Source organism: Hemibagrus wyckioides, linkage group LG25 (genome assembly GCF_019097595.1).
Source record: "Hemibagrus wyckioides isolate EC202008001 linkage group LG25, SWU_Hwy_1.0, whole genome shotgun sequence".
Taxonomy (NCBI): domain Eukaryota; kingdom Metazoa; phylum Chordata; class Actinopteri; order Siluriformes; family Bagridae; genus Hemibagrus; species Hemibagrus wyckioides.
Window position 1 is genome coordinate 5,482,520 of NC_080734.1, and position 15,136 is coordinate 5,497,655.

General features: G+C 39.9%; 1 protein-coding gene across 2 annotated transcripts; it reads right to left on the minus strand.

The window, feature by feature from the left end:
• Positions 1-1,036: 1,036 nt before the first annotated feature.
• gopc (golgi-associated PDZ and coiled-coil motif containing) lies at positions 1,037-14,190 on the minus strand. 2 transcript variants are annotated; one of them, XM_058378900.1, is made up of 9 exons: positions 13,644-14,190; positions 6,745-6,909; positions 5,544-5,567; positions 3,651-3,826; positions 3,351-3,516; positions 2,726-2,821; positions 2,426-2,590; positions 2,151-2,325; positions 1,037-1,960 (listed from the first exon to the last, which is right to left on the minus strand). In XM_058378900.1, the coding sequence occupies exons 1-9, from the start codon at positions 13,920-13,922 to the stop codon at positions 1,842-1,844; spliced, it is 1,365 nt and encodes a 454-aa protein (XP_058234883.1). In that variant the 5' UTR covers positions 13,923-14,190; the 3' UTR covers positions 1,037-1,841. The 2 variants fall into 2 exon arrangements, with proteins under 2 accessions (XP_058234883.1, XP_058234884.1); XM_058378901.1 differs by lacking the exon at positions 5,544-5,567.
• Positions 14,191-15,136: the final 946 nt, after the last annotated feature.

Consider the following 15,136-nt stretch of genomic DNA (forward strand, 5'->3'; position numbering starts at 1 on the left):
TTCTTGAAAAAATTATTTTAAACAAATGACATGCAAATGTTTATTTACTTTCTCACTTTCCTGCATGCTGTGCTTAATAAACCTGGTGGTTTAAAATGTCCAAAACCTAGCTAGGAAGCTAGGTCTGATATCTTTTTACACCATCAACGTCACAATTTGATCAAGTTGCTGGATTCAGTTTGGATCTCAGAAATTCGACTATATGAAGGCCCCCCACCCACCCAGGCGCTACACATGGTTCATCATAGCTCATGTAAAACTCTGTTTTTGGCATTTGGTATCCAATCAGAGCAAGCCTGGGTGCAGAAATACAGGCTGTGATTGGGTTAAGCATGGAAGGCAATGAAAATAAAGGAGGCGGGACTTTCTGCAACGTCAGATCTATTCTCATTATTGGAAATGAACTAAGAAAAAGTGTGTTCATTTAGCAGGACAAACCCCTCTTACCCTAGATAATAAAGCAAGTGTATAAATTCGTCTCACATATCACTCAGGTGTAGGCTGAATAATTACTTTCCCCCAATCCTGACCCCTTAACAAGAGGAAACACCTTTTCCAAACAGGAAGACATACGTATGAAACAGAAAATTAATTCACGGGTCAATCCACGTGAAATCATCAGAGGTTTCCTGACTGACCCATCTACAATCGTTTCTGTGATCTAGAGTGTTTAAAAAGTGGGTGTGGCCATGTGAAAACTACAGAAGAACTTACCCATGAACTATTCGTGCTAGAAATTGTGCATGGAATTGTCTTCAATTTATAGACCACAAGTTACAGCATGTAATAAAGCAGAGAATATTTGCTGTTTTAAATATTATTAGTTTGGGTTCCAGGGTCCTACTTCATATTTTGTGCATTTGCTAAATAAAATATGTCCTTTGTAAAGCAATACAGCTGAAATCTGTGTTTTTTTCCCCCCATATAAATCAAAAAGTTTGAGTTCTTTAAAGAGAGAATAATAAGAGATGAGTGACATTTTAAAACTGTAAGAATCTGATCTGTTTTAATGTGGAGATATAGAGAGATAAAACACATTTATTTATTTATTTATCTATTTATTTATTTATTCCTTCAGCATTAATAAATTTGACAAATATGCAATTTATTTTGGCAAATACGAGAAGTTAAAATGTCATGCATTTAGCACGAATAATTCAAAATCTATGGACTATTTACAAGGTCATTTTTACAAGGCCACACCCCCTTTTAAAGCCCCAACATCTCAAAATGCCAATGCAAATACGCTAGAATCATTTCCAGAAAGTATGGAGCAAATCTGAGATGATCAGTCAGGAATATTTTTACTATTTATTTACCCTTACGCTTGATAATGATAAGTTTCTCTCCGATATCTTCCAATTCATTTACAGTTGAGAAAGAAGAGATTTTTGATTAATACCCCAGTACAGCGTCAGAGCTCAGGTCTAATTCACCTGCTGGGGAGCAGTAAATGCACACAAAAGGATATAAATTTAAAACAAAACAAAAAAAGCCCAAAACACCCATCATAGCCCATCTCTTCCACCTTTTTAAAACTGTCTCTGTAAATACACACCACAGTCAGCCATGTTCCTGACCACAGCAGATGTTAATTCAGAAGACATCATGCTTGAGTTACAGCCTTCGTCCATGTAACAAGCCGTCCACTCTGTTTCTCCTCGGTGTCTCCGTGTGACCTCCAGTGGACTCTGAAACCGTGTCATATCCATATGGTACAAAAACACACGTCTTGTTATGTTACAGCTATCATACAGGGCCAGAGTCTTTATTTCTCTCTCTCTCCTTCTCCCTGTGGGGGAGGGGGGAGGGGACCGGAGCCCCTCGTCTCTCTCAGCTCTTCAAGACAAGTTCTGAGGAGACTCGGCCGTCTTGGAGGGCGTCTCCTCGGATGGACTCTCGCTGGAGATGCCGGTGTCTCCGTTCTCGGCCCCGTCCGCCATCAGGTGCTTCTCCACGACTGCAGATGGGAGATGGGAATTTTGACGGTTATGTAATAAGAACATGTGTCGCAAGGATGGGAATCTGACAACATGTGTTTAAAAAGCAGTCAGAGTATTCTTTTATGATTTTTAAAATAATAAACTTTAAAAAAAATAATAAATAATAAAAAATGAACGTTTTCATCAGAATCATCTTTTTGTTCTTGCCTTGCAGTGATGCAGAATCAGCAGGTCCGTTGCCATGGCTACCTCCCGTTCCCTCCTCCAGTTCGTCCAGGTAGAGACGATAGCGATGCCCGCTCTCGTCCTCGTACTCCACGTTCTCATCATCCGAGTCCACCTCCGGTGCCACGTACACCACCTCGAACTCAATCTCGCCTCTCTGCAGGACAAACGGAATGAAATAATCAGTCACTGAGCTGCTACACGTCTATCACGGAATGTCACGTATCGCGTTTTAAGCCACAGGTGAAGGCTGTAACCTGCTGGGAGAGGATGGTCACCGCCTCCTTGTGCTTGGCGTCTCTCAGGTTGATGTTGTTGACAGCTAATATGGCGTCTCCGACATGCAGCCCGCCGCATCGCTCCGCAGGCTGAGCCGGGTGGATTTCTGAGATCAGGATGGGAACTCCGTGCTCTTTACCTCCCTGGGACATCAGAAGCGCAGAAATGTCACGGCGGAAATAAACACACACCCACACAAACACACACAACAGCAGGTCTGGTCTCATTCAGATCTTATGGAGACATCGGAGCTACTGTGACGGAACTACACCACTCACTGTGATGGAGATCCCAAGCCCCTCGTGGTCCTCTTTAGACAGAAGCACTTTGCGGATTGGACCGACCCCCTGAGTCTTCTTCAGAGATTCCGGGTCCTGATAAAGGGATAAGGAAGAGACAGCATGATACAATAAAAGGATGTCTGAAAAGCCAAGAACCAATGTAACATATAAATTGTTCATTAAATAAATCTGTACTGAGGGGTCCATGGAATTTCTTTTGCACTAAATAGTTGCACCCCTGCTATAAAGGTTGGTAAAGAGAGGTCGCAAAATTAAAAAACAGGTTAATAACCTCAAACTACAAGAATTTGCTTGTTGCTTTCAGTCATAAATGATGCATCGTGGGAAATTTTAGAGCCAGTTAAGCGTTCCCAATCCCAAAGATACCCCAGCTGTCATACCTAGGAGTCTAAGACGGCGTGTGAAAGAAGTGGCATTACTCCCTCATTTGTTACTCAGAGTGACACCAACCAATCGTGAGCTTGTGTATGTGCAAGAGGGCAGTTAACGCTTTCCTGATCTGGACATTTTTGTGTTTTAAATCGTTCCTGTGCAGGCTTTTTACATACTCAGATATACGGTGTGTAAGCAATAGTACACTACAGTGTATGTAAGTCCTTACATGTCCTGCAGGTGACGGTAAGGGCTTTTTTGGGTCATTGCGCCCTCTGCAGGCCCGGATGACCGTTTTGTGGCGGTGAAGATGAATCTCAGCTTCCAGCTGGTTCCACAGTTTATCATGAGCCGGACCCTTCATGTCTCGACCTAATAACTGAATCTGCTGGACCCTAAAACACACAACAGACAACTCAGCACACTAGAGCTTTCAAGAAGAGTGAAGAAACCGTCCACTTTCACACACTGCAAATTTTCACATTTTATTTAGCATAAATCCACAGCACAGTGTTTGTGGTTCTCTGACCTCCCAGCGAGCTCCTTGTCCAGGTATTTGGCTGCCAGTCTGGCGCCGTACACCTCAGCCTGCAGTACTGCGATGTGCCTGCGGAGGGCCTCGTTCTCTTTTTTCAGCATCCTCACCTCGGCTTCCAGCTTCACCTCCTTCACCTTCTCCTTCTTACTGGCCTCCAGTTCCTTCTCCTGTTAACCGCACACAGAGAATGTACTTCAAGATGAGCGGAAAGTTAAGAAACACTCTTTTGTGTGTACGTCCTGCAGTGTGAAGTACATCACACACACACACAACACACACTCACACATTCACACACCCTCACACTCACTGTCAGAGTTTTTTGTCAGGAAACACAAACACACACATGCACAGAACAAGTACAACTACAACTCATCTACACTCACTACAACAAAACACAAACACACACACAACCAAGACTTTAGTCTGAAGCGACATCTTTTATAACAACGTTTCCACTACAAACAATCACCTATTGAGCAGAACCGTAGCACCGTTTTCGGCCATTCTGCACCATTTACAATGGCGTACAGGCAATTTCCACATTACAACATATTGACCCACGAGGTGACCCGATGACTGCATTGTGAGATTACACACCACTCGAGCTCATATTCCATCCACACTAACATGCACTAAAAGTCTTCCAATTGTAATAAACCAGTGGTGCAGTGTTTACTAGCATAATGGAGGTTACATATATAGCACAGCTGACATTGAAGTCTGACTGGTCAGAACATACCGACTGATCAATAATAACCCTACAACACCACATTCACAGGATATTACCAAAAGTTTTGGGACACCCCTCTAAATCATTCAGGTGTTGTTTTTCGGGGGTTCGGCTCGGCCCTTTAGTTCCAGTGAAAGGAACTCTTAATGCTTCAGCTTCATACCAAGACATTTTGGTCAATTTCATGCTCCCAACTTTGTAGGAACAGTTTGGGGATGACCCCTTCCTGTTCCAACATGACTGTACACCAGTGACCAAAGCAAGGTCCATAAAGACATGGATGAGTGAGTTTGGTGTGGAGGAACATCACAGAGTCCTGACCTCAACCTGATAGAACACCTTTGGGATGAATTAGAGTGGAGACTGTGACCCAGACCTTCTCGTCCAACATCGGTGCCTGACCTCACAAATGTGCTTCTAGAGGAATGGTCAACAATTCCCATTAACACACTCCTAAACCTTGTGGAAAGCCTTCCCAGAAGAGTTGAAGCTGTTATAGCTGCAAAGGGCGAGTCAACTCTATATCAAATTCATGTGCATGTAAAGGCAGATGTCCCAAAACGTTTGGCAATATAGTGTATATGATTGTCAGATTCTAAGATTAAAAATAATAATAAATTGATTGTTTTACTAGCCATTTTATTTAACATGTATAAAAGAAGAAAGACTTTTAATCCTTTAAGTTTTTCACCCCACAGGCAAAATCGGAGCAGTTTACTCTGACCGAAAATAGAGATACTGGTGCAGTAAAAACTTTTGAGCTGCCGTAATGAAAGTGATAACGCTCGTTTTGCATGTGTCATTCTTTAATAAATATATAACCGTCATTGCTGTAGTACAAGAGGAATAAATAAAAACAATTTGCGACATGCGAACAGTGACTCACACTCCTAAGTATACTCCCTACTTTGTTTTTTTTTTCCTTTATGGAAATTGCCCATATCCATCATTAAACGGTTCAGAATGGACTAAAGACATCCAAAGCAGTGTCAGTAATGAGAGGATTAACCCAACATGAACAAACATGATCACAGCAGGACAGTTCACCACCATGTCGAGTACATCGCTTAGACAGGTCCACAAAAGCACAGACAGGACACAGAAAGACATAAGCGAGGGGAAAAACAAAAACAAGATGCACAGAGAGCACTTACCATCTCCTCCACGGAGGCAACAGGCTTAGGGCCAAGGAGAGAAACACAAAGGGTCAAAGGTTAGAAAGGCAGTGATTTCAGGATCAGGGAGGTATAACAGCAGAACTGTAAGTAATCACTCATGCTTTCTTCATACGTTAAGGTTTAGAGAGACAGAATAGGGACAGAGCAGTAAAACAAGATGCTGAAACCGCAGCATGGATTAGCAACAAGCACAAAATAAGCAGGGGGAAATTACTAGAACTGGACCGAGCTAGACAAATAAATCTTTTCTAGTATTGATGGAAATCACAGGACAAAACTCTTGTTCATGTTACTGTAACCTAATGCAGCTCTAATGCAAATCTAATGCAGCCATATGAATCCATGACCGCAACCGGATGTGGTTTGAGGAAAGGGTTCATAAAGTGTCTATGAGATGCGTAGAGGGTTCATAAAGAGTCTATGAGATGCGTAGAGGGTTCATAGAGAGTCTATGAGATGCGTAGAGGTTTCATAGAGAGTCTATGAGATGCGTAGAGGGTTCATAAAGAGTCTATGAGATGCGTAGAAGGTTCATAAAGAGTCTATGAGATGCGTAGAGGGTTCATAAAGAGTCTACGAGATGCGTAGAGGGTTCATAAAGAGTCTATGAGATGCGTAGTGGGTTTTTAAAGAGTCTACGAGATGCATAGAGCCCTGTTTACAATTAGAATTAAAGCTCAAGTCGTAGGTTATGACCAGGTCCAAAACAGCGCCTTAGTGCGTCACAGTTCACAGAAGTGTTTATCATATACATCATCATAAGAAACATTTCAATAGTGCATGTTATAATGTTACACGTGAGAAAGAATCTGCTGCTAAAGCTTTGCATAAATCTTCCGGAAAGTTCATTAAGCCATATTTTAATCTAGTCCAGGTCTAAAAGTATAAAGTGATTTAAATATTCCTTAATAAAGTGTTGGTTAATAATGGTTACAAGAATCGCTTTTAAATCTTCATTGTTCGACTTTTGTTTCTGGAAAAAAAATTACGGAAACTGGGTAACGAAATAACTCCAGCTATGAGCTATAAAGTCTGCTGGTAATTTCATGCAAAGCCAAGCAGTGTTTGATCTGAACCAGAGCCTACTACCAAAGCCGATCAGTCTAGATGTGAGTATGATGTAAAGCGCAAGAGCTCGGTTAAGTGAGTGAGGAACAAGCTGTATGAAAGTGCACACCATTCTGTCTTTAATGGAGCTGGAGTCCACCGTCTGGCCAGCTTTGGCGTGGAGCTGCAGTTGCAGAGTGTGAAGCTGGAGCAGCTGCTCATGGACCTCCTTCTCCACCACGACCTTCTCTGCCTGAACGTCCGTCAGCTCCGACTTCAGATCCACCAGCTGAGCCTGAGGTGAGCACACAGACAGAAAATCAGCTTAGTTATAACGAGCACTTTGGCCTATAGGGTGAAGGATGATAATTAGATCAAAACATAACACTCAAAACATACTAATATTAGAAATCTGTGATCTAATTCATTTTAAAAACTGCTATCCTAATTCGTGTATATATATATGTATATATATATACACATACACACATATATACATATATATGTTATATCACTTTCTTGCTTACTACACACGTTAATAATGATAATAATAATAATAATAATAATAAACAGATAAACATGTTAACCAAAATTACAGCGATAATTGTTGATGTGGTGAGGTTTTTTGTTAGTAGACATTTATTAGTAATGTTTACGGAAAGATCGGTGACGGTGCTCTGTGAAGTTCATCAGCACAGGAAATTATTAAGGACAAAGGAATTTTTGAGCTCTTCATTTTCCTAGGAAAATTATTTTGCATCATGTGTGTGTGTGAGAGAGAGAGAGAGAGAGACAGAGACAGAGAAACAGACAGAGAGAGAAACAGAGACAGAGAGAGAGAGAGAGAGAAACAGAGACAGAGAAACAGAGACAGAGAGAGAGAGAGAGAGAGAGAGAGAGAGAGAGAGAGAAACAGAGACAGAGAGAGAGAGAGAGAGAGAGAGAGAGAGAGAGAGAGAAACAGAGACAGAGAAACAGACAGAGAGAGAAACAGAGACAGAGAGAGAAACAGAGACAGAGAGAGAGAGAGAGAGAGAGAGAGAGAGAGAGAGAGAGAGAGAGACAGAGACAGAGAAACAGAGACAGAGAGAGAGAGAGAGAGAGAGAGAGAGAGAAACAGAGACAGAGAGAGAGAAACAGAGACAGAGAGAGAAACAGAGAAACAGAGACAGAGAGAGAGAGAGAGAGAGAGAGAGAGAGAGAGAGAGAGAGAGAGAGAAACAGAGACAGAGAGAGAAACAGAGAAACAGAGACAGAGAGAGAGAGAGAGAGAGAGAGAGAGAGAAACAGAGACAGAGAAACAGACAGAGAGACAGAGAGAGAAACAGAGACAGAGAGAGAGAGAGAGAGAGAGAGAGAGAGAGAGAAACAGAGACAGAGAAACAGAGAGAGACAGAGAGAGAGAAACAGAGACAGAGAGAGAGAAACAGAGACAGAGAAACAGAGAGAGAGAGAGAGAGAGAAACAGAGACAGAGAGAGAGAAACAGAGACAGAGAGAGAAACAGAGACAGAGAGAGAAACAGAGACAGAGACAGAGAGAGAGAGAGAGTGAGAGAGAGAGAGAGAGAGAGAGAGAGAGAGAAGTTGAAGAGGAGTGATTATAAAGTGAGAGAGAACAGGAACTAAACTGTCTCTCAGAAACGTTTATCTTTAAAAGGAACAAGGATTTATACAATAATAAATAGTTAGCAGTGGCAAATCTGTGGTAAAAGCAGAACACACACCAGACTGAGCTTTTCTACAAAATATAATGCACTTCAGGGACAGCAGGGGCACTCGCCTTGAGTGTCCGGTCAGATCACACCACCCTGGGCGTGGACTGATTTTGTACAACAGCATGATCTGGACAGTGTTATTTCTTTATATAAAACATACACAGCAAGCTGCGGCGTGGTGACAGGGAACACACATTTACAGAAAGTTTCCTGAACAGATCAGAAGTGATTCGGTATCTACAGAAAAGTTATCAAGCATGGCAGATCTGCTTAAAGGAGGAGAGACAGAGCTCTCGAGGTTAAATTTTCCAAAATAATTGGACATCTGGAGGATCTGGAGTGCAGTGTAAAAGGCTTCTGCTGTGAGTTAGCACATCATTTACTCTTCCTCCCTCAGCTATTTATAAATGGAGTCTACTGGGATAGTTTATGATGCTAATGAGGAGCCGGAGAGAGCTGCTGACTGATCATTCTTTAGAGACAGGAACAGCTGTCCTCAGAGAGACGAGGTTTAGATTAATTACATTTATTTAAAAAATAATAAACGAATAAAATAAAATAAAGTAAAATCAAATCAAAATAAAACAAAATAAAGTTAAATTAAATTAATTTAAATAAAATCTAAAATAAAATAAAATAAATTTAAATAAATAATAAATACATACTACCCTGAAATGGGCTAACAAAATTTAGAACAGAGATGGCTAATGATTTAGATTCACTAAGTAACCAAAATTATGATTTTATTAAACATATATTAATATTCATAGTCAAATTCATTGACAGGATTTTTTCAGCTAGCTGATAAAAGCTAACCTGACAGCAGCGAGTCTTTTGTAGACGTTAATAATCGTCCCTGCTAACTTTAGCTAACTAGCTTACAGAAGCCAAGCTGACAGGATTTTTAAGACATATTCATAAAACATTATGAATCTTCAGTTATTATGACAGTCAGCTAGCTAAAATAAGCTAACCTGACAGGAAGTCATTCGTAGAAGCTAATAATCTTCACTGCTAATGCTAGCCAACTAGCTTACAGAAGCCAAGCTGACAACCTTCTGTCATATTCAATTAGAATTAATAATATTCACTTCTAAAGACAGTCAGCTAGCTGATCAAAGCTAACCTGGCAGGAAGTCAATCATAGATGTTAATAATCACTGCTAACGTTAGCTTACTACCTTGCTTAAACAGGATTTTTAAGATATATTCATAATACATGTAGAACTTACAAAACTTCAGTTCTTATGGCACTCAGCTAGCTAAAATGAGCTAACCTGACAGGAAGTCATTCGCATATGTTGATAATCTTCACTGCTAAGGCTAGCCAACTAGCCCACACATGATAAGCTGACAAGATATTAATGTCATATTCAATAAACATTAATAATATTCACTTCTAAAGACTGTCAGTTAGCTGAAATAAGCTAACCTGACAGGAAGTCAATCATAGATGTAAAAAATCTCCACTGCTAACTTTAGCTAACTAGCTTAAATACGCCGAGCTGACAGGATGTTTAAGTCACACTGATGAAAATGTATGAATCCTTAGTTCTTATGGCATTCAGCTAGCTAAAATAAGCTAACCTGACAGGAAGTCATTCATTAATAATCTTTACTGCTAAAGCTAGCCAACTATCTTACATTAGCCAAGCTGACAGGATTTTTATGTCATATTCAATAAACATTAATAATATTCACTTCTAAAGACAATCAGCTAGCTGATAAAAGATTATGAAACTTCAGTTCTTATGGCATTCAGCTAGCTAAAATAAGCTAACCTGACAAGAAGTCATTCATAGATGTTAATTATATTTACTGCTGACGCTAGCCAACTATCTGGGCTTAGATAAGCTAACTGGATATTTATTAGGATATTTAAGTTGTTTCCAGTTAATAATCTTTACAGTTTTCATTGCCACACATGCTAAAGCCAACTAGCTAACCTGACAGGATTTCTGAGCCGCTTTGTAACCTAATTGAATGTGTAATAGCCAAAGAGCTCAAACAAGCCAAGATGAGTGGATATTTAACAGCATGTACTGCAAACACTTGAAAAATAGCTAACAGAAGCTAGCCTAACAGGATTTATAACTGGATTCACAAACGTTTGGTCACAGTGGAAATGCAAACAAACTAACTGGTGAATGGAAATACACAAAAAGCTTCATACATCGGAAGAAAAACGATTCGAAAGATATATCTGTCGATAACTCTTCCATTGTCTTGCATTTTAAAGAAAGAATTTACCTCGCAGCTTCACAAATTATTGCCGTAGCCCATTTCTAATTCACTTTTAACGCTACATAAATATTTAATTTCATCTGATGAATGATATTTGCTAATAGTGATAGCTCCTTTCTGGTTCTTTCTTAGTTTTATTGTCTTCCAGTGATTTTATGATCCTGGCACTGGGACTTCATCCAATGCTAAACAATCAGCTCGAGTGTGAAGACTCGACCACCGAGATAAGACGGCGTCTATGATAACAACCGCTTATAACACTACACGACTCAACACACCGCGCGTCTTCCTGCCGAGTTCTAGAGGTCACGTTATTTCCACATTCGCTTCTCTGTTCTTTGTGCAACTGTACCAGATTCTAAAGAAGCGTTATTAAGAAAAGAAATTTGGGAAGTTGTGGTGACAAAGCGCTGTGCCATGTGACACGCCAACGAGATGCACTTTTCAGACAGAGCCATACAACCGCTTTTGGGGGGTGGGGGGTGGGGTCGGGGTGCTGTTAGAGGAGAACAAATCAACAATCTGTGGTGTGATGAAGCAAGGTCACCATTACCACACCGTTACCATGGTTTTATTCGTTTTCTACCACAGCCATGTCCAACAATTACATCTTAAATCTTTATTTTATTAAAAGGACATATGAATTTTTATCCGTTTATGGTAACATCGTGGAATGTCTGCAAAATGACATAACATCCAGGCTGATATTTAACCATCTTGTGTCCAAGTTTTTCTACGGTGCTTCAAGCTTCAAACAGTACCAACATAGCTCATCAGAAAATAATCTGTACAGGTCCAAATAATATTACTCAGAAGGATTGATCAAAACGTCTGTAAAAAGGAATCTCGAGTTTTACAACAGAAAAGACCCCACCCTTTCCCCCAGAGACTGAGAGATTGAATACGAGAGAGTGTGAGAGAGTGTGTGAGAGAGAGAGAGAGAGAGAGAGAGAGAGAGAGAGAGAGAGAGAGAGAGAGAGGGAGGGAGGAAAGGCACTCCTATGCCTCCCCTGTCAATCACAGTGACAATTGTGACAGGCTGTGAGCTCATGGTATGTGGAAGAGGGCCGACAGCACAGTCCTCAGAGGGTGTTACATGCCCTGTAATAAATAAGAAGCGGTTCGAAAAGAATGTGGTTTGGTCGTCTTTATACGGAGAAAAGCCTGTTTGTGTTTGTTAGCAGTTGTGTGAAAGGAGCGAGCTAGTTAGTGCGTGGGAATTTGCTCGTTTTGCTTTGAAAACCTTCTAATGACTAAGGAATATTTTTGCTAATTTCTTGTAAGAAAATACTTTTTCAAATCATGAATATTTCATTAAATATTTAACTTACGAACTTTTAGTAGACTGCTTATTTTTTTAACACAGGAGGAAGTCACAGGAGTGAATACCCCAAGCTCCTGGGGCGAGAAGAACCTCAGCACAATTCCAGTGTAATGATAAGAATTCTGGATGATGAATTTAATTCATCGTTTTATGCAGACTTAGTAAGCTAGCAGTCACCAGCTTAATTTTCTGTTCTTTATTTCTTTATGTTAAGTTTATGTCAGATTTTAGCCTGGACAATGAAGTAAACACGGGACTCGGTAGCACTTTAAAGATTTCACTCATCTGGTCGTCCACCCTGATGTATACTGCGCAATAAATTGCTTACAAACTGTTTGCTAAACATCAGGAAAAAGCCACAGCAGTGCCTGAACTTTTACCCTAATTAAGAACTCTAATTGCATTAATATACAAACTGTCTAGGCAAATCAAATCAAATAATTAAAATCCATTTTTATGAAATATGACGGAATCATACAAAATGTTGAATGTTTTCTTAAAGTTAACAACCCAAATGATTGCTCTGTGCATATTCACGCACATATTTTTATTGCTCTATTATACTTATACATTTTTTTAATAACAGATAGCAATAAGCAGAAGGAGCAGTCTCTGACTGAACAGGTTCTATAGACTGACTTCATCAAACCTGTACTTCTTGTTCAAAATGATTTGGCCTTCAGGGGAGATAACTTGACGCAACCTTTGATCATCTCCATTCCATTATAACCTTTTCTCCATCTAAACGTCACTAGGCAGAAAAGATTAATTATAATTAGGGCTGGATTCGAAATATCGGTTGACGCCTAATTTCAGGTCATATGGGAACATCTTTTTAACTGTCTTTTCTCTACATATAGCTAAAACCAGTAGGCAAGGACCAGTGCAAAGGCATTTGTGAACCAAATGTGAAGGACCAACGTTCTTGGACGAGCATTTAAGGTTAAGGACTAACGAGTTTGAAACCCAAGACCCAGCATTTGAATCTTAAGGTTGAGGTCCCGGGTTCAAGGAGCTGCATTTGAAGGTCCAAAATATTCACAAATACTCAAGAACCCAAGCCAAAGACTAAACAAAGTAGAGAACCATCATTTCAAGAACCTGCTTTTTAAGAACCAAAAGGTAGTTGTGTTTGTGGCCCATTGGTCTGAATAAAAAATATCATCACTATTAATAATCGTTTCCTTTATTAATAATTCAAACACCACCTCCTGTGTTTTGTTATCATAACCATAGCAATGATACAAATCAAAGATGTGGACAAAAGTCAGTGGACAAATAATAAAAAAAAAGGCTTGTGTAACAATGTGTCATGAAAGAGAAAAGATGAGGGAGTTCGGGACTGGAAAAGAGCACAGCATGTTTACAGAGTCAACACCACAGCACACACACACACATAGGATCAGTGTCCAAATCCTGATGTCTGATGACGCAGAGGAGTAAAACAGCCCAGTAATAATGATCATAATGAGTGCTTTTCTGGTTAGACAGGTAATGAGAAATTATATAGGAGTGAAAGTTACTGACTCACAAATTTTATATATATATATATATATATATATATATATATATATATATATATTCTAGGGCCCAGAATAATGCAAGCTGCCCATCCTAGAGGTGGGTTGTACTGGACATTTGTGCGGGTTACATTATTCTGGACCTCATAACAGACATGTAGGCAAACATTTAACAAATAACTGTGTGTGTATATATAAAGTATAATAGTATGTATCATTCCTCACCTCTAGTTTATGATTGAGCTGAAACACAGTCTGTGCTTTATGACAAAGCTGAGCAAAACACGAACTTAGGCTCGTCATCTTCTGCCGGCCTTCGTACGTGATGTCGGCCTGGTCCGGGTCGATCTCCCCCAGCAGCAGATCCACATCCACGAACGCCTTATCAAACTCCTTCTCCAGCACCTCCAGCCAGCGGAACACAGACATGCCGGTGGCCGGAGTGGAGAGCCGCGAGCCCGGCGAGGCAGCGGGGGAAGCGCCGGTGGCGGCGGACGCGGACATTTGGCGAACGAGCCGAGCCTTTCGACACAAAACAAGACGGCGATTTATTTATTTATTTATTTTTCTCTTCTATTAAAGGTCTTTTCCTATTCTGATCACCGTGATCTAGCTGCTCGGTAGGACCTCAAGCCGAACTACGCAGATGATCGGAAATGAACAGTTTGATTAAATTGTTTATTCAAGCTTTTCCGTGTTCTCATCAGGATGTAGAGATTCGAAATCGAAGCTGAATGGTCGGCCTGGATCGATTACTCAGGTCTGCCACACGCTTCTGGTTAATGAGCAGGAAGAGCAGCGGAAAACAGATCTAATCGAAACAAACGTCAATCCCGGAAATGTACGACAGAATGAACATGACAACTTATAACAGTATATTATAGTATTAAGATGTAATACAATATATAATCATTCAAATATATTGTTTCATTTATTGATTGTTTTTGTATATATTTTAGTTACTTTACATTCATTTATTATTTATAATTATATTAATTATTATTGTTTATATATATATATATATACACTACCAGTCAAAAGTTTGGACACACCTTTTAATTCAATGTTTTTTGTTTAGGGATTTATTTTCTCCATTCTAGAACAACACTGGAGATTTCAAAACTCTGAAATAACACACATGGACTTAAGTAATCCATATGTAACGACAACAAAAAACAGTCAGTGGTTATTTTAAGACACGAAGGTCAGGTGTTCTGGAATAGTTCTGTTGCAAGAACAGTATTGTCAAGTGCATTTGCAAAACCCATCAAGCACCATGATGAAACTGGCTCACATGAAGACCATCCCAGTAAAGCAAGACCAAAACTTACCTCTGCTGCAGAGGAGAAGTTCATTTAGAGTTACCAGCCTCAGAAATCACCAGTTAACAGCACCTCAGATTAGAGCCGTTATGAAGGCTTTACAGAGCATCAGTAGCAGACATATCTCAATATCAACTGTTCAAAGGACATTACTGTGTATTTCGGCCGCCTTCAGCATTGCTTTACAATGTAGAAAGAAATAAACATCAGGAAAGACCATGGAATTAGAAGATGTGTCCAAACTATTGATATATATATATATATATATATATATATATATACAGTATATATATATATACTGCACAGTATGAGCTCAGTGCTCATTACTGAGTTTCAAATCTTATTTTTTCAATATTTCATACGTCCACCTTTATTTCTGAAGACAGACTCGATTCT